Genomic DNA, 25,111 nt, shown 5'->3' with positions numbered 1-25,111 from the left:
AAATGCTTATTGTGTGACCTTGTGGGAACTCTTGGTATCTCCCTCCAGTGCCAGCCTCAGCAGTTATTTTCCCCCAAAGGATGCTGTCTCAGACATGCCCCGGGCATCTAATCTCTGCCCTTACAGGATGCCTGTGTAGGGCTATAATTCAATCAAATCAAACACATTGAGAACCACAAGATCAACCCTCTTATTCTCTCAGTCTGTCTCTCTCTCTCTCTCAGTATCCAGAGTCGTATGGAGATGAAGAAGAGATTAGGCTGTAAGCCATTCAAATGGTACCTGGAGAATGTCTACCCTGAACTGCGGTAAGGAAATGAGAGCAGTTTATGTAATATGAGGTAACATTGTATGACAAAATACATAATATTATGTAATGAGACATTCATTTGGGAAAACATGGACTGCAGCTGTGGTGACACTAATGACCAACCCTTAGTAGCAATTATGACTCAAGCACATTATTAAATTTTGGCAGGTTAGCAATTTGTCACTTACATTATATAAATGTATGTCTGCATTGTAATAATTTCAGACATGATGACATAAAGGTTTTACTATGTGGTGTGTGTGTGTGTTTTCAGAGTCCCAGATCACCAGGATATAGCGTTTGGAGCGTTGCAGCAGGGAGGAAACTGTCTGGACACGCTGGGTCATTTTGCTGATGGGGTGGTGGGCGTCTACGAATGCCACAATGCAGGGGGAAACCAGGTAGCGTTACCACGACGACTTATACAGGTCAGCTTGTCTAATCATTGCTCTAGAGACACCTGGGTGGCAGGTGGTGGCACTTGTGGTGAGAGCACACCGGGGTATGTCAAAGGATTGAACTCATTTAGGTTTGATTTTACACACGAGGTCACATCTTTAGCTTTAACCAAGTTCATTCAAAAATTAGTGAACCCTTGTTTTTACACACTTGAATGGTTTTTATTAGGGTCAGCAGCTGCAAATTTGCATGTGTATTAAAGTCTCAACTTGCATACAGAATTTAACATTTTTTCTGAGAGGCAGTGAAGGTTTCTTGGAGCACTCTGGATGTGGAGGACATGTGTAAATGTGTGAGTGTGTGTGAGGACGTAGGAATGTAGCAGCAGTGTGTTAATGTCTGCAGGTTCTCAAAAAGTCATTCCTGAAATAGAACGACAGGTGTAGATGACTAACAGGAGAAAACCAGGGTCACTATGTTACAGATCATTGCCCTGACATGTCTGGTTTATCATTTGACAATGTTCGCCACCTACTTTGTTTTTTCAATTATTATTATTATTTTTTTTAAACTTTGCAGTGAAATTTGCTGCAACAGCTAACAAAGATGTTAAAAAGACATGAAAGTGACAATATGTTTTGTAAAACCACGTGTTTTGAGACAATGTTTGGTGTATGATCACATTTCTCTCTGTGGGTGTTAAGTAATTATAGAGTAGAGTATGATATGCTTCAATAGAGATATTGATATGAAGTCACTCAACTTCACTGCTGTTATCATTTTAAGAAGTTAAACTCTGAATGTGAAATGCAAATCATAGATGGTGGCAAATACTGTAACAAAATGATGGTGTTCCTGTTTTTGATTGTGTAAAGATGGCAAACCTCAGATTTAACCAAACTGATTGAATATCTTTTATATCTTTTGATTTGATTGTTTTCGTATCATATTAATCATAATTAATAGCTGTCATTTCATATGTGGACATTATCTGAAACTTACCACAATGTGATGTGCATTTTAAGAAATTTAATAACGGCTAAAATGTCTACAGATTTGAAATTTCCACTTGTATGTTTGGCATTGTAGCGCCAATGTTTCATGAGTCAGCAGCAACAAACAATTAAGGCAAACTTTTTGGTCAATGTTTTTGTTTTCACTAAATACTTATGGTTTCTTTAGTTTGTATATTTAGTTATTTTATAGGTAGATTAAAAAATTAAGTGAAATCTGTGATACTGTATGTTTATACTCATATTTTATCTACATTTCTTTTTGTGAAGGAATGGGCCCTGACCAAGGATAAGTCAGTCAAACACATGGACTTGTGTCTGACTGTGGTGGACAGAACAGCCGGCTCCCTCATCAAACTACAAGGTTGTCGAGAGAACGACAGCAGACAGGTGAAACATTGATGCTTGTTGTACACTTTTATCTTTAAATGAGAGCAAATCACAAAACAAGACCGCGTCTGGTGTATTTTTCGCTTTCACGGTAATTATCATATTTATGTCCTATCTCACCAGAAATGGGAGCAGATTGAGTCCAACTCAAAGCTTCGTCACGTGGGCAGTAACCTCTGTCTGGACAGCCGCAGTGCCAGGATGGGTGGACTCACTGTGGAGGTCTGCAGCCCCAGCCTCAACCAACAGTGGAAGTTCACCCTCAATTTACAATCATAGGGGGCGCTGCAGACCCCGGGAAGAGTTGGACAATGGATAGAGACACCAACAGACTCTGAGACACGGATAAGAAGATGGATGTAGACTCGAGGAGAAAGACAAACTTGACGGATAAATCGATCCTTCTTGCTCCTCCTCCTCCTCCTCCTCCTCAGTCAGAGGTGCAGCCAGTCATGTCTATACCCCTCTCCCCCACCTCACCCCTCCCTGAAAAAAAACAAAGAGCCACGCCCACTGGGGGAGGGGCTTGTAGACCATAATGGCGTTAACAGGAAACTGACTGTATTTGGTGGCTGGATGGTGATGGTGATGATCATGATGAGGATAAAAGCGATGAAGAGGCTTTCCATCCAAACTACATACCTCAGTGTTTTTTCATTGATGGTTCCAGAGGCAAATGATGTGTGAAATCTTTATTTTTTCTCTCTTATACTTTCTTTAATGCTGGTGAAATAGAACTCTTTGATGTTTTTACTTTGTAATTATTTTATTTTCTTATTAATATTTTTTATTTCTTACTGTTAATTCTCTGTGGAAGTTTGCAGGAGCTTTTTTTTTTGTTATTGTTGTTGTTCTTGAAAGAATCGGATGTTGTCACACCTCTCCGTTGCTCTCTCATTGTTGTTTTTCCACACTGAGCTAGAGCCTGTAAAGGCAGACAGAGGCTTCAGGTTGTGGTTTCTGTGAGGTTTGGTTGTTTAGAGTGTCGTAAACGGAAGAAAAGGACTCTATTCCCCGAGCTTTTCCTCTCGTTTAATCTCATTGGTTTACAGGATCAACAGAGAAGAGAGAGGAGGTGGAGAGAAAGATGCTGTGTTCTGCTTGGTTTTTCTCTACAGTTTTTTTTTTTTCCTACAAATTGGGTCTGAAGTCTCTGCACTTGGGGAGGGGAAGGGGTTAATAAGGAGGAGATTCCCTGTTGGCGCTCGGGCCTGACTCCAGTTTGACCTGGGAAGCGGAGTTCCTGAGGAACTGCGGGAGTGTCTCGAAGCCCACCCTGAGGATTGACTGTTTGTCTTCAGGCTGTAGCACTGGCTGCTGCAGCATCCTCGCTTCCACACCATTATGTCTCTAAAGAAACAATACACAGAAAGAAAAAAAAAAAAAAAAAGAAAAATTGAACCAAATTTCAACAGGACTTGTTTAGTGTTTCAGGAATACCAGAGGAGCGAGTAGATGTATTTTCTTTACTGGTTCAGTTCATACATCTTCTCTGTCTGTATTGCCATTATAGGAGGGTTACTGTCTTATAATCACACCCAAACTGGATTTTAGGAGTTTCATGTTGCAGCTTCTTCTCTATAGCTAACAGGTGTTGGCTGCAAACAGATAATCGTGACATTTATAATATCACCACCATGAGATGCCACATCTTTTACAGTTCTGTTACCATAAACATGAGTGAGATGGTTGTTTTCCCACTTTTTAACACCCCTGCCTGCACTGGGCTGGCAGTAGAAGGACAAACCAGTGTTCATATGCGGCTAATGTGAGGAATAATAAGGAGGAGCTGTAACAAAGTAAAACCTTGCTTATTTCAGCTTGTGAACAGATCAGAGATTGACCGTTATTAGCTTATTGCAGACAGTATGTAATAAGTAGTAAGTAACAAGAGTTGTACAGAAATGCCAAAAAAAGTTTTAGGTAATTTAGAAAACGTTACTATTAATATATCAGACAGCAATGACAATGATTGATGCTGAATTCAATGATGAATTGATTTTCATGCTATAAAATGTACTGCTTGGTCTCAGTCACAATTCTTTGATTCTTTTAAAAACAAAAAAATATATAAGAGAATTGTATGAAGAGAGTATTTAAACTCTCAGATATTGATATCGGTATCTGCCTCAAAAATCAAGTATTGGTTAGGATGTAGAATAGATCTCATGCAGAAAAGTCTCGTTTAAAAAGTCCTGACTAGTCAAACTGTATGAAATGTGCACGCACATACATACTGAAGAGTTTTTTCTAGCTGCAAGTATCGCCAACAAGGTCCTGCAGTTTGACTCAGCCAGTGTTGTTTTGCATCAACATATTTTCTTTGTTCATTGTGCCTGTTAGACAAGCCATCTGTTCAGAAGTTTTAAACTGCAATAAACAAGGTTTTACAGTTTGTACTATTTCTGCTTGACGTGTGCAGGCTTTTCTGACTACACAAGCAGGACTGTTCAGCTTTTACTGATACAAAGTACAAATATGAACACTTTTCTTGGGGTTATTTTGGCGAACGACTTTTCTTCAGCGGAACAACACTCTCATTTATGTTTTGTAATGTATTCTTCAAACTGGATGTCACCAAACAGCATTGTGCCACTTCTTAGTTTCATGTTACTTGATAGTGTTACTGACACCATTTACGGTACATGTATCTGTTTTCAAGTCTACTTGATGCTTGTTGTGTAACTTATACACCACCAGCCTCTCCTGGTCTTCATCATCAGTTCATATTCACTGCTATTATACACCATTTCTGTTAGTCATTGATGAGTAATGACAGTGGAGTTTGGGGAAATTGATTTTGATTAAATTTGAGGCGACTCATCACTTGGCAGCTTTGAGGCAACTACATTAACACGAACATCTCTGAACAGATATACTGTGTTACAGAAATTGCCTAAAAATCACATCCTCCATTTCCTAGTTGACTCTAGAAAGAATTTGCTGCCTCAAGTGTTCTTTAATGTCAAATATTCCTTTTCTCCTCTCTCTCTCTCTCACAAACACACACTCACATCCTTATAAATGTTCCATAGATTTTTTTTTTATTTACTTTTACTGAGCTATCAAATCTGACAAAGACAGCTGCTCATGTTTGCTGTGCTGTCAGTTTTCTTGTTTTCTGCCATTTTGTTCCTTTGAATGCCTTGTCTTATACATTCATCCAACTGTAAGCGAAGTGAAATGAGTTGAGAAGGTCGGCTGAAACTGCAGCTGGTTGAAAAGCCTATCCTGTGACTTGATAGGTTGCTGCATTGTGCTGCGAGGCACAGGACCCGCGGGTATGAGGCCAGAGTGGGACTCGCCCGTAGGCGAGCGTAGATGTGAGGAAAGTTGTGTGTTGCCATGGTGACCAGACTCAAAGGCCCAAATCTGATTTAGGGTTCAAATACTGGAAAAGGTGTTTGGAAAGTGCTCAAGAGAATGAAAGTTCTTTTTAGTTGTCTTAATTTCTAAAGAATGTTGCAAAACAATAATTGTAAATGTTGATGAGTTGGTTGGAATTTAAGTTGATTGTGCAGCCAGTGTGACCTAACAGTCAAATCACAGGTAGAGTACACAACACTAAAAGACAGACACTCAGTCCATCATTCTAGTGGACCAAGTGTGTGAAGATGGCAGCCTCCTGATTCACATTTCCCCTGGACCGCTACACGGTGCAGCACACATGTAACCCGAATCCTTCAAACTGGCTGAAACAAAAGACAGTTTAAAAATGAAAGCAAAAGGTGTATTTTACATGTGTGTGCAGGAATGCTTCCATCTTTTCACACATGGAGAGTTATTGTATTATCTGGGATAGTTTGGGTGCAGGTAGTATTGTTTTTAATAGTTGTTCATTCACATCTCCCTCACTAGTACGAGAAGAGTGTGTCATGTCTCAATCTGGTCATGGGCTAGATAAATAAATACAGGACACTCATAAGTTGGTGTCATTTTACCGACTTCCAGTCGTGTGGTGTGACCACAACAACTCTAAAGTATTTATGTAAGTTCTAGGACGTCTTCATTTTCGAATTAAATTTTCATTCAAAGCATCTGGTTCACCAAACATGTCCGTAAAGGTTTGTAGTGGTGTGTAGCGCCCTCTACTGTTGCTTATTTTGGTGGTAACAATTAGAGAACCAGAAAAGGAAAGAAAAAAGGACTCAAGGTTGTAAACTTATGATGCACCCCACCAGAGTTTCAAACTTTTTTCTTTGCATTCTCTTTGTGTTTGGTTCTTTCTTTTGTTATATAAACTGTTAATTCAGCCCTGCTAATGTGGCTGGGCTGGAAAAAAAGCCTTTTTACGCCACAGAACAGGCTTTTGAACCAAACTGCACACACCTGAGTGACCATGGCAACACTGTCTGCTACTATGGTTCAGATATGTTGTTTAAAGCCTTTTCTTTTTTGAACCAGTCTTATTCTTGTGAAGATGAAAAGTTTGCTATTTTATTTTCTATTATTTTTATGTTATACACAGATGATAATGACTGTAATAATTAAGTAGTCCAGCACCTGATTTTGATTGGATGATTAAATGTTTACATCTTTAGCACAATGTGCCAAAGTCCCTTCCTGCTTTTTCTGTATGAGGAAGAATGAGAAGGGGTAAAAGTCTTTGGAAATACAGGACGAGTCGCGCAGGATGAGTCCTGTGTTGAGTGCACATTGCGTACAGTATGTTGTATATTTCATTGTTCCTTCTAGTCTCAGTTCAACCTGTAGGAAAGGCCAGGTGGAGGGTGGCTCTTAGCTGCTGATCTGGTGTCAGTTTTATAATGGACCAGGAGAAAAAAGCTCCCAGACTCCTGATTTAATGTATTTACATTTGTGACAAATGTAACACATCCAAATGTTTGCAAAATGTGTCTGTTCAGACAAAATTGAAGATGCAGAACCAACTCTTAATTAGCTATAAAATGGGGTGTATAGCTGAAAACCAGTCAGTGAACAAGAGCATCTTCCACACTGTGCCGGTAGGACTTCATTCATACTCACTGTGTTTTGGAGGTAAACACTCATTTGATGGAATTTAAGAGAGGAGATGTAAAGGTGGAGCTTTGTGTTCGCTCATCTTTTCTCTTAAACAGGGTGAAGAGTTATGTCATGTTTTGTCCTAACAAGAGGGACATCCTCCCTTCTCAGCCCACCTCAAATCCTTTTTGGATTTACAGAAGAGGACCCTCTCAGATATGTGAAAAGCCCTGCTGAGACATCCAGCTCAGGACTGTTTAAGCTCAGCTTCATCTTTTGCTACGAGTGACTGTAACAGTGTATATGTGAGTCAGGGAATAAGATGGGCCTAACATACACATAGACAATATACTAAACAAGTCTCATGAACCAATAATGACCAATTATAACAGATGAAACAATAATCAGTAGGGAGGGACATGAACTAATGTGTTTTTGAAGAGGAATGTGGCTTGATTGAGGTGGGGGGTTGGAGGGGCTGATTATGGCATGAGGGGGCACACATGTAAAAGTGTATATTTTTGTATATACCTACATCAGTGTGTACAGTATGTACATACAGATGGGTGACAAAGGAAAAACCTGAGTAAATGAGTGGAGAAACATAACAAATACAGATGCTTCCACACAGGTGTACTGGATGGGGCAATTAACATCCCATCATGCTCTGTGGCATGTATAATATGCTGAGCGGGCCCAGTTGATTCTGATTTTATATCAAGATGACGAGGAAAATATCTAAGTGACTTTGAAAGATGGGTCATTGTTGGGGCATGAATGGCAGGAGCTTCAGTCACACAGACTGTTCAACTGGTTGGTGTTTCAATAAGAACAGTGACTAAAGTGACATCTGCATTGAGATCTGTGGGAAAGACGTCAGTAAACGGTTTAAATTGTGGTCCACAGCGCGCATTTGATGACTGTGATGCTTGTGCATTAGTGTGATATGTAAGGAAAAACAGAAGAGCAACTCTTCCTCAGGTGACTGATAATGTCAATGCAGGACTTGATCAGATTGTCCGTCAATGATTACAGAGGGATGTTATAGTAGAGTTGCAGTGGATAAACCCCTCACTATGAAGGCGAATGCACATTTGAGAGTTCAGTGGTGCAAAAACCAAACTGGTCTACAGAGATGTGGATAAAAGTGATATGGTCAGATGAGTCATCCTTCACCATACTCTCAACAAGTGGATGAGTGCATGTGTGGCGTTCACCAAGAGAACGGTACAGGCCTGAATGTTTGACCACTACAGTGAGGGGATCTAGTGGCTCTGTCATGCTATGGGGGGCATTTTGCTGGCCTGGTTTGGGCCCACTTGTCCCCTTAGAGGGAAGGGTCACTGCAAATCAATACAAAGTTGTTTTGAGTGATCACCTTTATCCTATGATGAAACATTTCTATCCCGATGGGAGGGGTCTCTTCTAGGATAACAATGCACCAATTCAGAGGTCACAAAGGGTCACTGAATGGTTTGATGAGTGTAAAAATGATGTGAATCATATGCTATGGCCTTCGTAGTCACCAGATCTCAACCCTATACCTGTGGGAGATTCTGGACCAACGTGTTAGACAGCGCTCTCCACTACCATCATCAAAACACCAAATGAGGGAATATCTTTTGTAAGAATGGTTTTCAGATACTTGTAGAATCAATGCTGAGGTGCATTGAAACTGTTCTTTTAGCATGTGGTGGCCCAACACCTTACTAAGACACTTTATGTTGGTTTTTCCTTTAATTTGTCACCTGTCTGTATCTACACAGTGTACTCAGCCGCAGGTTCCTAGTTTTGTTGTCAGACTGTACAGCGCTTCTAACTGTTCCCTGTTTTATAGATACTGCAGAAATTCAACTTTGAATGAGGAGAAATTATTAACTTAAATAAATGCATTTATATATATAAACTACAACAGTGTGAAGTATTTTGCTTCAGTGGTTCATGGTAATGAATAAATATATTTCAGTCACACAGACACACCCAGATATACAGTATATAGACATTTCTGTTGGTTTGTTTTCACAGTCATGCAGCCATGCATCTGGACCTTTGTATATGCACCTCAGAAAATCATCCTTCTGCTACAAAATTCCTTTATGTTAATGAGTCCATTGGTAAAGAAAAATAGATTACAGGTTTTAATTTTCACAAATCATCTACATCCATTACATGGCAGCATACTGTAGACTTGATAAGGTGCATTGTATATATTTTCTGTAGTGACTCATCTCACTTTCTTCTGGCTAGAGAGCTGCCCCAAGATAAACCAAGCATGAAATTTCAACACACTGCAAAAAGGTAATATTTATTATTACAGGAAGACAAAAGCAATATTGCTAAAGTAGGTGGCTCCAAGTGACACAGTTATAATGCAAAAACACTTTTACAGAGGTTACGTACATATATATGCTAGATGAAAGATATTGATTTACCATGTCTATATCTGTCACACTGTTTTGCATCTAAACATTTGAGGCAATTTTATGTTTTAGGCCTGTTATATTTTTTACCAACAAGGACGCCCATGGTTCAGTATTAACTAATTTTGTTCTTCTCAACATGAAAAAAAAATATGGATACTGCTCTCTTTGAACATCTCATTCCAAAATTATAATTATTATTATGCATCTATAGCGGCCTTCATTCTTCTGTGAAGGTCTTGGCACAAGATTTCAGAACCTGCAGGGATTTGCTTCCATTCAGCCAAAACAGTATTAGTGAGGATAAGCATTAATGTTAGGGAATAAGGCCTGGCTTGTAATTGATGTTCTAGTTCATCACAAAGGTGTTTGAAGAATCACCTTTGTCATATTCTGACCCATCACAGTATCGCCTCATAATTTGTCTCTCTCTCTTTCTGAACCACAAATCATTCATAAATACCCCATCAGTCACAGATAAACGTGTGATAAATCCTTAATGAAGTTTTCAGAGAGCAGAGAGAGTTTATTCTTTAGTTTTTTACACTTTTTGCTTATGGAGAAAAAACATTTACAATCACACTATATAATGGCCCGATGTCACATAAAAAGTAAAGAAAAAAAGAAAATGATTTCAGTGAATTATATTAAATGTGAAGAATGCAGCAATATTTTTGAATGGTGATTTTTTTAAATTTTTTAGTAAATATGGGTGAAACACTCAAAAAATCTGAAACAGCTTCACAATTTTTTTTTAAAAAAAAGTTGAAATATTCCTATTTCTGTGTATTCTTGGTCACATTAGGAGAAGTCATACAATTTCAGGCTAAAAGAAAAAAGTGTTTATGGTGTTTTTACTGCTCTCTAATGTAAAAATGGGTCCCTGAACAGTATGTACTGTAAGGATTGGTTTATACATTTTGTGTTTATTTGGTGGCGGACAGCTCCGGTGCTCCTCCAACAGGGGGCGCTGACAGCAGCACCGGACACACAGAGGACCGGAGAGGAAGAAGAGGCTCAGGCAGAAGCTGATTAGTGCACTCAGCAGACACAGGTGGTGGTCGACTGTATCTAACCGAAGAACCGAAAACAGAGAAAGAAAAATCCATCACCATGAAGAACGAAGGTATAGAGGGAACAGAGAGGTTTCTGAGCCCGGAAAGAGGCAGAGGTCTGCAGGCGGTGAGGCACTTCGCGGTGGGGGAGCTGGTGTTCGCCTGTCCTGCTTACTCCTACGTGTTGACAGTGAATGAGAGGGGGGCTCACTGTGAACACTGCTTCACCAGGTAACAACACAGCAACCTCACCTCTCTGAAACAGCCGAGAAAAAACACCTGAGTAACATTTAGCTTTCAGGCTGGTGGCTTTTATTTACTGTCAGCTGTCCACTTCACCGCTGGCTAACCTCATTTACTACCTTGCTAGGTTAGCTTTTAAACCTCTGGACACCTACTTTAGCTGGAAATGGGTCAGTGCGGTGAAACAGCTCACCTGACTTGACACTGCAGCAAATTGTAGCACTGCAGAGTCGAGAGAGACTAACATACATACAAATATGCACGTACAGCATATTTTACAGCTGATTTTGAAAGCCAAAATGCTTGCCTTCTTGTAGCCTTAATGATACTATAATTATGCTGCTACTTAGTCAAACTAGGCTACCAGTACTTACAGGTAGGATGCTGAGTTAAAGGAGCACTTTTCAGCCTTTTCTTTAAGTCTTTAGTCTGACATATTGCACTATTGTACATGTGAGTACTCTCTGTTCCTCATAGGCAGACTGGACTGCTGTCATGCACTTACAGGCCAAGCAGTATAAAAGGAATTACAGCATGATTTCTTGGGTTACACTCATTCATATAATGAAGGGGGACTACAACATGACTTTCAGCCAATGCTTGCATCACTAGAGTAGAGGTGCAGGGTTTGGAGTGGTGAGGAAGGCCGGCCTACACGATTCAGAGAGTACTGACATGTGTGGGGGGTGTGTGTAGGTATACGATGTCGGACACATAAAGAAGGGTTAAATTTCAACTTGTCAACTTCTCTTTTTGAGATCTGATGCCACTATGACACTCTTTTAAGTTGAATTAACTCTATCTCTCTCCCTTTTTGTCACACACTCAGCCACACACACTTTCGTACCATGCGCACACACACATGCGTCCTGGTTTGTCGAGCAGTAAAAGGTTAGGGTGCTAAATATAGGTGTCCATGTGTCCTAAGAGAGGAGGAGCCAAGAGATGAGAAGGCCAGGGGTGCGTGTGTGCATTTGGATGTGTGTGTCTGTGTGTACAGTTGCTCTGATACAGTCAGAAACACTCTGTCCAAGTTATCACACAGTGATCTTTAATCACTTGTGTTTTACAAAAACATCCGCTCTGTATGAAAATGGACTGGAAATGATTAAAGGAATGATTTAAGGATTTTATTGGAAGTCCTTAATCTAATGCCCAGGTTACTCTTATGAATAAAACTGCAGTTTTGGCAGCTGGTGTTTGAGCTGAGGTGTTGTGGACTTGTGTGTCTCATCTCATTCAACATCAGTCAAACAATAAATATGCGATGTGCTGTATCTGAATGTCGTGGGAAGAGAACAATGTAAAACAAGCAAACATTTTCAAGGTCCACCCACTAAAAGCCAGCAGGTAAAGTTGTGTCAGTAGATCAAAATGTACACAGTGTGATTTCATATAATTTAATTCAGTTGAATTCTTCTGTCAAAATGTCACAGCCGCCCCCTCATCACAGTTGCAGTGGACTAACACCTTGTGTGTCTTGATGTCATTACAGGAAAGAGGACCTTTTTAAGTGCGGAAAATGTAAGCAGGCCTACTACTGCAACGTTGACTGCCAGGTAAGAGTGTGTGAATTCACGTCTGCTTCCATTTTTCATATGTGGCCCTTTCCAAAATTGACTAAACGAACTGACCATGAATTCCTTTGACTGGAAACACGGCATTGGAAGTACAAATTTTTTTACATTTTTTAAAATCTCATCCTTATGAGGCACTGAATAAGTAATTTTTAAAATTTTAAAAATATCTGGCTTCACTTGTCATCTTTTTTCACCCTATTATTATTATTATTATTATTATTATTATTATTATTATTATTATTATTATTATTATCATCATTATTATTATGTATTTGTACTGTATATAGGACAGGCAGAAACCAAACCATTATATTATTATTGGTGTCGAAAGATGAGTATTTTTCTCGCTACCACCTCAAAGTAATTTAAGGAACCAATTTTAAGGTTTTTGTGACCCACCTTGGGACCTTGGACCACACACTGAAAACCACTTAAGCAGAGCTTCAGGCAGGCAGCATCCAGAGAGAGAGACCGCATGCTCAGACTGCAGTTGCTATGACGATCTTTTCTGTCCTCCCTCTCCCTCTCCCTCTGTCTAGTTTTAGTTTCATGGTACAAAATGCACAAAGTGCACTGCAGTAAAAGTGAGGAGTTTTGTATGTGTGTGTGTGTGTAGAGAAAGAGTGAGAGATTCGTGTGCTTCAGCTAATAATTTATGGATGATTTACTTTGTTTTTAATGAAATCATTCATCAGATTTTCTCACCCTCTTGCTCTTTGTGTCTTTCCTGACACTGTAGTTTCATATATTATCTGTTGAATGGGATTACTTGCTTAAAGAAATGAGGATCGCTAATTTGTTATTTCTGTCTTCTTCTGTGTGTGTGTGTGTGTGTGTGTGTGTGTGTGTGTGTGTGTGTGTGTGTGTGTGTTTGTGTGTGTGTGTGTGTGTGTGTGTGTGTGTGTGTGTGTGTGTACAGAGAGGTGATTGGCCCATGCATAAAGGGGAGTGTATAGCCATGTGTGCTTATGGGGAGAACTGGTGTCCGTCAGAGACCGTCAGACTGGTGGCCAGAATCATCATGAAACAGGTAAGAGAAATAAGAACCAGTAGAAGAAATAAAAATCAACAAATCTTTTAATCCACTTATTGTTTCAGCTCTACGTTTATGCAGCAGTTCAACATGTTAAAGGCCACAGAATATTAAACAATAAAAAAGAACAGCAAAAAAAGTTAACAAAGAGATGAAAAATCATTGATATAATACAGAATAAGTAAAAAAAAAAATGATGCAAGACATATGACATCATCCTTAAACACAAATCTTATACACAGTATTGTGTATAAGACTTTAAATGCATAAAAATCAAAGAAAGTACATTTTTATCTTATCAGATTGTAGAAATGCATGTGACAATGTAAAAAACTGTACCTAAAATAAAGCAACATAAACAGCTGTAGATGTGCATTAAAAAGAAGTTGAACTCAACTCGAATTGAAGTGTAAGATCCCAACTGAATTAGAAATGAAACCTATGATGTTCCAAACCATAATTACCCTGAGTAGATTACACAATATATCTTCACACACAGGTGTAACTAATAACATGAACAATGGCTGCATTTTACGTAGACGTGCTGCTTCTAGGATGCAGGTATTGTGAACGCTTTCTGCTGGCTGCTGTGGTCAGTTCATTGGCACGTCTAAATGGAACGGAGCAATCTGTAATATTATTACTGTGAGTTTCCTGCTATTAAAAGCGCAATGAGACTGAAAAAAGAGCAGCCCATATTCAGAAGCATAATAACTGAAGGCTCATCGGAGCCACAGGAGAATGTGGTTGCAAAGTCAAAGTCTTTAAACAAACTTTAGGGACGATAAAGACGCAAATAAAATAAGTGGCTGAGGCACGATAAGATAATTTTATGAGCCGGACTGTATTTTGTACAATAAACTAAGCAGTGAGGTGCTGAAGCTGCGATGAATGACTGAGTTTCATTTGTATACCTTTGCATGAGAAGTGTCCTGTGAGTGTGAAGCTTTTCATATCTTTGCTTTTCAATTATTGCATGTGTGGTTGCATTCAGAAGGGTGACCTGTTGAGACTTCATCATCTTTGGCCACGTTAAACACTTAACGACCATCTAAAAAGTCAGTCTAGAGTGAACTAAAGGCCTATTATGTTAATGTAGCCTTGTTGTGTTTTAATTTGTTTAGATGAAAGTTTTGGTCCTAATAAATGTCAAAGTTCCTGAAGCCGACATTGTTGCATTTAGTGTTTTAATGACAATAAAGTCTTTAACAAAACCATTTGCTCTAATAAAGCAGTTCAGTGAGAAGGGAAAATATGGTTATTTTATATTTTGTTAAACTTCTCCTGTTTCTATTTGTCTCACTAAAATAATGTCATGTCTTGTGTCTCATGTTGCAGAAAGTCACAACAGAGCGCACCCCTTCAGAAAGGCTGCTACTGCTCAAAGAGTTTGAAGCCCGTAAGTAGCTGTGTGTGTGTATGAATACATGAGCGAGTGTGTTTAGTTACATATTGGTGCACTTTTAGTTACATAGTGTGGTGTGTGTGTGCAATCTTTCTGTGTCTCTGCAGTTTTAGTGGTGTGTCTATTAATAGCCCCGCTGTCGCCTCCAGTCCTGGTTCTGTCTCTTTCATTCACTCCAAGTCTGCGCAGCACTGGGACTTAAATCCCAAGCCTCTGTGTGCTGTAATTTCATGTTCTCTCCCTCAAAACTGCTGCCAATATGCCCTTTAGCAAGGTGTTCAACAAGATCATTTACAGCATTTTTCCCTGATGATGATAATAATAATTAACTGTAATAGCATGTGCGCTACATGAGTCGTATAAAGATCAAGTTCTGAAAACACTGGTGAAACTGTTACGAATGGTCCTGATCGTACACTGAAAGTTGATGATAAAAGAGCAAATTTGCCACAAAACGCACAAAAACAAGATTGTGTTTCATCTAAGCACCCACATGCTGTTTTCTCTGCTCCATTTGGTATTAACATTTAGCCTTAGCTGTTGTTGCAGGCTCAGATGTGTCATCAGGATTGTCACAGAATTACCCTTCACACCTGTCTCTCATGCACACAAAGCGAGTCAGTGGCCAGCAGCTGCTTGCTGCCACCTGTGTGGGAGTATGTGATTGACAATAACATGTGATATACTAACACTGAGTACTTCTACTATGGAGCCATGTGATGTGATGGATTTGGCTGGCAATTTTCTATATTTTTCTTATTGTCAACAAATCTCTTGTGCAGAGCCAAACCAACAATAAACTGATCTTACTTACAAGTATTGTGTGTGTATCCAAAGCCTGATATATCTTATTCCTTTGTGCCGTAGACCTCCATTATTGTCCAAAAACTATTAAAAACATGAAGAGTATGGTCATTGTAGTTTAAGAAATGGCTCCAAAGAGTAATAACAGGGATAAGATTGTCACTCTCAGGAGAGATGTTCCTTGTATGGCAGATGCCACTGAGCATGAGCAGGAACACTGGATCTCGACTTTGTCCTGAAGTTCTTTGAGAAATTTACAATGTAACACAAAGTCAAGAGCTTGCGATATGAAGGCCAACAAGCTAACTAAGCACAGTTAATGGAACCACACTCCTGCTCACACTCAGTGCCATCTGCCGTACAAGAACTGCTCACCAGAGACTGAAAACTTGATCAGTATTTTTATTCTTTGGAGCTGTTTCTAAACAAGATATGGTAGCCCTCGTCTTCAGCGGTGAAGAAACATGTCACCCAGTGCAGCTGTGTTTTTAATAGTTTTCGGACAACACCGGAGGTCTATGGCAGAGGAATAAGATATATCAGGCTTTGGATACAAACACAATAATTGTAAGTAGAATCAGTTCATTGTTGGTTTGGCTCTGCACATGAGATTTGTTGACAATAAGAAAATAATAAGACAATCTCCAGCCAAATACATGAAGAAACAAGGACTAAAAAAAACAATTCCCAAGGTCCATAAAATCCTGGATTTTTATTCATTTAATGTTTATTTAATGTTTATCCAACCCTTTATCACTTTACTCCAGTATAAGTGAGGTTGAGAAGGTTGAGAAGCGAAAGTGAAGATAAATCATTTTTTTAATCCCAAAAGTTTAAAAAATACACTTGTCCCGCCGGTAAACGGCTCTGGATTAGAGCAGAATCTGGTGTGACTGGTGTGGCGGTCCGGTGTGTGTTTATTCCTCCAGAAATCAGCAGCAGCAGCAGCACCAACGTGCTCCCCATCTCTCTCCTCCAGAGCTGGCCAGCTCTCAACATCTGTCTGTCAGCAAGCTGAAGCTGAATCCCCGGTTCAGACCCATGATATATGCAAATTTTTCGCTCAAGTTGAATGTTTTCAACTTGCATGAATACGTGAATGGCTTGAATTTTGTGTATTTATGTTATTCGCGTCGCCCGGCGTGAATAGACGCGAATCCGCATTTATTTGTGTCTTGCATTGACTTTGTGCGTATTGTCGCCGCTTGTAAAACTACATTCGCGTTTGGTGCGAACACACCATAAGGCTGCAGTGTTCATTACACCTCACCTTATTCTTTCTTTCTCTCTGTCCCTTTTTGTCTTTGTTCTCTCTCGTCATTCCTATCTCTCTCTTTATTATCTCTTCTTCTATTTCTGTCCGTTTCATTGCCTCTGTCAGATTTAGATAAGATGGACAGTGAGAAGGATGAGATGAACCAGGCAGATATAGCAGCCCTGCACCACTTCTACTCCAGACACATAAGCGACCTCCCTGACGACCAGGCCCTCACTGAGCTCTTTGCACAGGTAAAATTGGATAACACCTTGTTTAGTTCTCAGTAGATATGGTCATACTCCCAGGAGATTCTTTGGCACAAAGGTTGTTGAAAGCTTCTTTGGAAGTGTCTTTAGAGTTGCTGTGACCTGTATGGGTTCTCTGTGGAGCTGTAGTGTGGTTTGTTTGCTTTCATAATTACGACTTATCTACTTATTACCACAACAGCAGCAAAACTGGGTACTGCTGTGTTTGTGTGTGTTTATGTGTTTGTGTATGATTGAGGAGTTTGATTATTCCTAACTATGCAGCCACTGCCTCCCCCACGTCTCCGGGGGGGTTTTATGTCGGAAAAAATCATCCATGGTCCTCCTTGTTGGAATAAGTCCTAGGCAGCTGCCTGTGTTCTCTATGCTGTCATATGTTACCACACAGGTTTTTCCAGTAGAAGCACAATGAGGTTCTCATTCAAACTAATTACCTTAAAGTTTTAATGTGTGATTTTGATGATCTGGATACATAACACTTAAACTGTCTCTTTTAGGTAAAACTGGATACCTAATAATTTAAACATCTCCTCCAGTCACTCATGTTTCCATACCACACTTGTGTTAATTGTGTACTGGACCACAATTGGCTCCAAACTAGTTGTGATGTGACAAATCCTGCTCGTAGGTACATGCCTTAAACTCAGATTTTCAATGAGCACATAGAAACCTTCTCAATTCAGCAGATGAATGTGAAAACAGCCTTCTAGTGTCAAACTCAGCAGATGCATCATTCTGCACAGTGAATGTCAAACATCCGATTGAAGGAACAGGAAGAGAAACACATTTTTGAGTGGAGAGGGACATGAAGTGTTTTAAAGGGGAATATTTCCTTGGCGTTGTCGACAAGTGCTTGCTCATGGGGGGAATGTTGGGTCTCTGTAAACTAAAGAGTACGATCTAGACCTGCTCTACGTAAAAAGTGCCCTGAAATAACTTCTGTTGTGATTTGGCGCTATATAAATAAAATTGACATGACTTGATGTTCCAACAAGAATGAATAGATCATCCCAGAATTATGCCAAGAACAGTATAAACTTCTCACATTTGCTACTTAGAAACATGTATCCTTTAACGCAGAATTGTGACTCTGTAATTCTCCTCAACACAAAGACTGGTAAAAAAAAACTTAACATAAATTTAAACAATAAAAACAAAGGAGCAAAATTATACCCAGGTGCCCCTCCCAAACTCCTAATTGATTACCTTTTTAGTTTCCAAAACGATTGTTTTATGTCCATTGATAAAAACGTTTGGTTCCTAGAAGGATCCAGGATCTTGCTTTGAGTGTACTCTGGTGGTTAGTAGAGCGTCAGTGGACCTTAGCTGTCACACAGACAGGCGTTGACCTTTCATGGTCTGTAAAAGAACATATTGTATTGCAAGTCACACACACATATATATAAAGTATCTATACACAGAACTTTCTCAAACACGAAGTGTGCAAATAGAGTATGTTTACATTCTTAATGCCTGTGTTCACACATGTTCTCTTACCAAAACCAGTTGTTCTGCACTTGGTTACAGACACACACACACACACACACACACACACAGTAACATATGAGGAATTGGAAACAGGATCTGTATATCACCCCCCTCCCGCTGGGTCCTGTCAGTTTAACTCTACAGCATTTAGCTCATTTAATTTGATCTCTCTGTCAGTGTGGTCTTCCCCTTTTCTCTCCAGGAAACAACCTCTTTGGCTTCTTATCTCACTGATACATTTAATCTTCACTACCGGATTTCCTCCTGTTCAGTGGAGGGAGAGTTACAACACAGGAGAGTACAGGGTGATGCAAGTTGTATTATCATATTACTCAACTCCACTGCTCTCTGTCTCCACCTGTTTGTTTGTGTCTTCCTCTCTCTTGCTCCGTCCCTCCTGTTGTGTTTGGTGTCTGCAGGTTAACTGTAATGGCTTTACCATAGAGGATGAGGAGCTCTCACATCTGGGTTCAGCTGTTTTTCCTGAGTAAGTGGTCCATGTCAACAAATCATCATCATTCAATGATCCATCCATTCATTAGTTTAGTATTTTGTGCCAACATGCTACAAAATAAGATCAAGTAGCCGTTTCTTCTCACTGTGTTTTCTTCACACTCAGCCTCCTCTTCTGTCTCTTTCTTTTTCCTCTCACCGTTTTGAGTACAGTGTTGCTATTCATATAGTTATGTAACAATTTATTTTCATCTGTTTATATCTCAGCTGCTTCTGATTTGAGGAATTATTTTAGTCTGTCTCTCAGTCCTTTTTAAAGGCAGTGTAGAATATACATGAACCATCCTGTAGATATAAACCCATCATAAAGCTGCTCACTGTAATGGTTTATCACTATGAACTTTATATCACTACTTTGGTTTCACTGATTTTTCTCTCATTTCTTTTCTTTCTGTTCCTTCCAGTGTAGCACTGATGAATCACAGCTGTAGTCCTAATGTCATAGTGACCTATAACGGCACAGTGGCTGAGGTCAGAGCTGTGCAAGAGATAAACCCTGGAGAAGAGGTGAGCAAACTGGACTCCTCTAGCAACAAAAATACTTCTAGACCAAATACAATTACAAAGAAGCACAGATGCCTGTTACCTACTATTGTTTATTTTGATTGATGCACCATGTTTTATTTCATAATTACTCTTTATCTGCTCTCATCCTCTCTCCTTAGATCTTTAACAGTTACATAGACCTGCTCTATCCTACAGAGGACAGGAAAGAGAGGTTGTTAGATTCCTACTTCTTCACATGCCAGTGTACTGAGTGCACCACCAAGTCTAAGGTACCAGTGACTTATCTTTTTGACACTCTTCCTCAAATCACTTATTCAATATATAGACTGTAGGTTTGGTGGGACCTTTTTCCTTAGTTGATTTGAGAAATATACTAGAAAGTGTTTCATCAGAATCAGTCTCTGTTGATGAACATCAGTAGCAGATTTATGTCAGTTACGACACTTGGTGTGTCCTCATTGTGCCAACAACAGGACCAATGTTTCTGTTTTTTGTGCTACATTTAGCTTACACTGTCAGACATACATACTCAGTAGCTGTGTCTCAATTCCAAACTATATATATGCAATTTATATATACTCTATGTCAATATTCATAGTGTACAGTTTGGGCAGAAAATAACAGTAGACATGTGGTGACAGATGTCAAGCAAACCACAACCATTGCCAATTTCACATTTGGAAACTTAAAGAAAAAACTTAATGTTTTTAAAAATGTAATTTTTTTTTCTGAGATCCTTATGGAGCTGCCTCAGCAAATAGTTTAATAATTTTTCAGCTGAGAGTAGCTCCTATTGAGCATTTCTTTGTGAGACAATAAATTAGCATCCCACTTAAAAATCAAGCAATATCAATAGGTGTAATTTCCAGACTTGACAGATGTGAGTACTTAACTTTGTTACTTCTCCAGTGAAAACGCATTATATATTCAAAACCTGGTCACAATCTGTATTTAGTATAAAATTGGGACACGGCTATTGATACTGTACAGCTGTTTTCGTTAAAAAGCTCTGTGGCATTGTGGGTTTTTTTTTTTCTTTTTCTTTTTTTTTCCTTTTTTCTTTTTTTTACAAAAGCTCCTTAAAGCTCCTTTCTTATTACACTTCTTGCTGTCTCTCTAGGACAAAGAAAAAATGGCGATCAGGAAGCTGAGTTCTCCACCAGAGCCAGAGGAAATCCGATCCATGGTCCGTTACGCCAAGAATGTCATCGAGGAGTTCAGGAGAGCCAAACACTACAAGAATATCCTCTTCTGATTTATAACTTTATTTCTCCTCCACCACCCCCTCAATTTCCTCTGTGTCAGTTTCACCTCCTCCTCTTTCTCTCGGTTGCTCGTCTCATTATTCCTTGACTCTCTAGCACTCCCTAGTGAGCTACTGGAGATGTGTGAACTCAGCCAAGAGAAGATGGGCGCTATATTTGCTGACACCAACGTCTACATGCTGCACATGATGTATCAGGCCATGGGCGTCTGTCTCTACATGCAGGACTGGGACGGAGCCATGAGCTATGGAGAGAAGATCATTCAGCCATATAGGTACATTGATGATCTGTAAGGGATCAGAAGGGAAGCCGTCATACACTTTGAGTTGATGCATATGTTCGTAAGATGAGTAAATCAATCGTACTGCAGCACTGTTATTGGACATTTGCAATACAGAGGTGCCACACAAAGCGCCAATCAGTGAGTAAGAATTTAACCTCACAGTCAGGCTTTTTACATGACCTCTGTGAGTTTGACAGAGGTCATGTAAAGATGAGGTTTTTCATTCTCATGAAACTTTAGTCTCTACTTAATTAGTCATTTATTTTAACTGTTGTGCAGCTCATAATGTTTCATGGAGGTTTTTGCTTTACAAAGTACAACTTAATTTGTATGTATGTACAATATAAACACTATGCCTTATACAGCACATATTATAATGTGTTCCTTTAGTGCACTCTCAAGCTTGATACTGCTAAACATGTTTTTCCTCTGTGGTTTAAAACACTAAGCCACATCTGCGATATTGTAACATTGCCGGGGACTCCCAACCTAATAATGTTCTGAACTTTTGTAGCACTACAACGAAACCAAATGTAAAATTCATTTTATAGATTATATATTCTTTCCTCTCACGTCCACTGCTTGGCTTGATGTATAAACCATATTCTCTCTGCAGTGTTCACTACCCAGCCTACTCTCTGAATGTGGCGTCTATGTATCTAAAACTGGGACGTCTGTATTTGGGGCTGGAGAGGAAGACACAAGGAGTCAAAGCTCTGAAGAAGGTAAATTTATAGACATGTGGTTATTTGGTATATTAATGTGAGGCAAACTGAGGGACTCTAAGATAAAAAACTAATACTCCAAGGAGGATAAGGATAGGAACATTTAACAAGAGATAAGTGAGCAGTAAAAGGCAACAACAGTCAGAATAACTTGAATTTAAAGAAGTTAAGAGATCTGAGGCTAGACCACATCATTGATTGACGAATTGATCAAATGAGTTCTGAAGAAAAATCCTTCAAAGACTGGGGTGTCTCTAAATTACAGGGCTCCCATAGTCCTGAAGAAAATATCTTGTATACATAAAATATGTTATAATATACAGACAAGATAATAACTTTTGTGCACAAGATTAAAAAATATATTGTCTTTGGGACGTATGTGGCTCTGTAATAAATGGTTTAGAACAGTGTTGATTTTTTTGTCTCCAGGCACTGGCCATCATGGAGGTGGCTCACGGGAAGGATCACCATTATGTAGCAGAAGTTAAACGAGAAATCGAGGAGCAGAAGTAAAAAAGGAGGAGCAGGAGAAGAAAGAAAGATTAAGAAGAGAGGCACCGGTGTAAGGAAGCTCTCGAAAAGCAGCAGCAGCAGCAGCAACAACAAAAATACACATCACAACTGCATGGCATGCATCTTATACCTCTCTTTTTTTCCAACCTTTTTGACACCCACTCCGTTGTTTTTCCTGCTCCTCTTCAGGCAGGATTTCTTTGTCCATTCTGTCAACATATTTTGGCTGAGGATGACCACACTTACCACCTACAGCTGTCTACTTCCTGTCAAACCTGGACTTAAACGCAAAAAGATTTAATGTTTAAAAAAATGTTTGAAATGAAAAAAAAAAACAAAAAAAAAAAAACATGTTCTAAGGCTCCCCAAGTTTCTCTCATTTACACCTCAAGCAATTACATTGCTTCTTTGGCATGATGTCCTCATATCTGCAGTTAGGTATTTGTATCAACCTTATTTGAAAATGTTGGTTTCTGTTTCCTGATGCTCATTAAACCCCTTCAACACCCACCTGTAACTCTAAAAAGGATCACATCAGTGGAGAAAGTAGAAAGACATTTTAAAGCTGGCTTCTGGAAGAAACAAGGCTTTTTTGGAGAGCTATGTGAGACCATTTTCTGGAGTGATTTTTGCCCAGTTTTTGTTTCCTTGTGAGTCTGAAATCATTCACTGTTGGGACATGTCAACAAACCGTTCGATGTTTCAGTGACAGAAGTTTGACCTCCACAGCAGATTCTCAGTGATTTGAAATTCTCTTCAAACCGTTGAGTAGTCTATCAAATATTCAGCAACAGAGTTTCCAGTTTTATTGATTTTTGTTTAAACTGTGAAAAAATAATGACTGACCATGCATCAGGTACTCTGTAGCAACGGAGAAGAGAATGCAAAAACTATTCCTGAATGAATAACCAGTGGTTTGATTGGCTTGTCTTATATACTTTTTGCCTGTTTTTAAAGAACCAGAAAGTGTTGCATGTTTTACTGTTTATGTTGTGTATTTTGTTATTTCCTATGAGGCTTGTTGACCAAAAGGGCCACGGGTTTAACTGATGAGGAACCAGCTATAATTCTCTGTTCATAGTATATCCTTAAACAGGGCTGCTGATCTGAGACCAGTTTGCCTCGTAAGTCGCACTGAAGACATTGGTACTATGAGCCCTTTGCTGTCAGGAAAAAAGGCACAACACTGTAGCTTTTGTTTCCTTTTGTCAAGAGATACAAAATTGTACCTTTTTTAATGTTTTTTCAAACGCTTCATGAATCCAGATTGTCATGACCCTGGGACTGGACCATCAAGTCACCTTAGCAGCAGTGGGCAGGATATACCTTTTACATTTTGTTAAAATAATAACAAGGGGGGAATATAATCAACCTCACCATACACTTTAAACTTTATAGTCAACATGAATGAATGCAGTATTTCTTAAATAGACTGGGGTGATTTAAAGACCATGATGTATAGCAGCTGTTTTACCAACATGGCATTTTTAAGGTAGCATTACCTTCAGCAGGAATGGGTACGTAAAACAAATTTTAAAAATCTGTGTGGGTGGTACATTTAAGTTGTGATTAAGAGAAGTGAGACAAAACAAAAGGTTGCTGTGTTTTGTGGTTTTAAATGGGCGCTTTAGAAACTAAGACCCCTACATCATGAGGAGGAGGAACCTGTAGTTTTCTCTCTGCTGAGATTTGATTTGACTAAATCATTATTTAGAAATCCCAAGTCAAAGGCAACTGGATTTGCTTTCTGTCATTTGTTGCTCTTATAAATCTGAGGCTAAGTGGGTAGGGAGTGATGGAGGTTGAAAGAAGCTGAAAATTAAGGCAATGCAAAGATGATCATTTGGGCCTTACTTAATTTAAGGCTTCTTGTTGTTTGTGACAAAATGATGTCAAAATGGCAAACCTGTTAGCTCGTTTTGTTTCAGTTTATCTGTTTCTGTCAGTGGATGGTTGCACCGCCAGAGGAACTTTCGTCAAAGGTCAAAATCCTTCTTAAAGGCTGTAGCTTCTCCATCATGTTTACTATGGATCCAGTTTTATGCACCACATGAATATGGAGTGCTGAGCGCTAGAAATAGCCCACTGTCATGAGTTGCCTGTGGTCACATTCTGTAGCAACTCCTGGATAGGTGACTGGATTTCTCACCTGCAAAAATGCATCTAGAGGGTGCCTGCCTTACAGCTTTGCATAGGTAATCCAGAAACACAATTTTAACAATGCCTCATGGTTATTTTTCTGTACATTTTTACAAAGGAAAAGCACCATGACAAGTGAGTCTGCAGACTGGTTTACACTAGCAAAAACAACCATCTAAACCCTCTGCCAAATTCGAGCACTTCTGGTTACACAGACAGAAAATGCATATAATTTGTTTTCTATTCAGAGATGTCATGAAAGATAAAACAAGTGGCACAAAGGATAACATATTGCAATCTATACTCATGCTGCACATACAAAACCAGATGAGGACTAATTGAAAGGTCACCCATGTGATGTTTCTTGCCGTTTCTGTAAGGAACTGATTCTTTATCAGGCATGAATGTTATTCTAATGGAATGCATACCTAAATCCTGAGCCTCTGATTCTTACTGTACTATGTCAGTGGATCCCAATAAATGACAGTATGGCACTTGCTGTGTGATATACAGTATACTTATTTGTTCATCTTAAATATC

At 39.3% G+C, this 25,111-nt stretch overlaps 2 protein-coding genes across 6 annotated transcripts in view; both read left to right on the top strand.

Moving 5' to 3' along the window:
- Nucleotides 1-8,094, top strand: part of galnt2 (UDP-N-acetyl-alpha-D-galactosamine:polypeptide N-acetylgalactosaminyltransferase 2) — a 61,087-nt gene extending 52,993 nt beyond the window's left edge. For 2 of the 4 annotated variants that reach the window (XM_044346512.1, XM_044346531.1), the window contains 4 exons: nt 225-308; nt 585-738; nt 1,993-2,112; nt 2,236-8,094. In XM_044346512.1, the coding sequence (XP_044202447.1) occupies nt 225-308; nt 585-738; nt 1,993-2,112; nt 2,236-2,391 (514 nt within the window). In that variant the 3' untranslated portion in view covers nt 2,392-8,094. The remainder of the gene's footprint in view (nt 1-224; nt 309-584; nt 739-1,992; nt 2,113-2,235) is intronic. The other 2 variants (XM_044346522.1, XM_044346541.1) reach the window with 1 other exon arrangement.
- A 2,387-nt stretch (nt 8,095-10,481) lies between these two features.
- smyd2a (SET and MYND domain containing 2a) lies at nt 10,482-25,065 on the top strand. Of its 2 annotated transcripts, XM_044346499.1 has the most exons (13): nt 10,482-10,780; nt 12,288-12,351; nt 13,292-13,402; nt 14,744-14,804; nt 16,996-17,123; nt 19,046-19,113; nt 19,544-19,646; nt 19,805-19,915; nt 20,767-20,887; nt 21,011-21,185; nt 21,811-21,919; nt 22,349-22,481; nt 22,622-25,065. In XM_044346499.1, the coding sequence occupies exons 1-12, from the start codon at nt 10,608-10,610 to the stop codon at nt 22,430-22,432; spliced, it is 1,308 nt and encodes a 435-aa protein (XP_044202434.1). In that variant the 5' UTR covers nt 10,482-10,607; the 3' UTR covers nt 22,433-22,481; nt 22,622-25,065. The 2 variants fall into 2 exon arrangements, with proteins under 2 accessions (XP_044202434.1, XP_044202425.1); XM_044346490.1 differs by having other exon boundaries at nt 22,349-25,065.
- Nucleotides 25,066-25,111: the final 46 nt, after the last annotated feature.

This window comes from Thunnus albacares, chromosome 1 (assembly GCF_914725855.1).
Source record: "Thunnus albacares chromosome 1, fThuAlb1.1, whole genome shotgun sequence".
NCBI lineage: Eukaryota > Metazoa > Chordata > Actinopteri > Scombriformes > Scombridae > Thunnus > Thunnus albacares.
Note: the sequence above shows the minus strand (reverse complement) of the source record. Positions and strands in the feature narration are given on the sequence as shown.

What these genes read in the sequence shown, in the direction of transcription:
- smyd2a (XM_044346499.1), top strand. Translation starts at nt 10,608, where the DNA reads ATGAAGAACGAAGGTATAGAGGGAACAGAGAGGTTTCTGAGCCCGGAA. An exon ending in ACTGCAACGTTGACTGCCAG is followed by an intron (nt 12,352 to 13,291) that starts GTAAGAGTGTGT and finishes GTGTGTGTACAG; the next exon opens with AGAGGTGATTGGCCCATGCA. An exon ending in AGATAAACCCTGGAGAAGAG is followed by an intron (nt 19,647 to 19,804) that starts GTGAGCAAACTG and finishes CTCTCTCCTTAG; the next exon opens with ATCTTTAACAGTTACATAGA.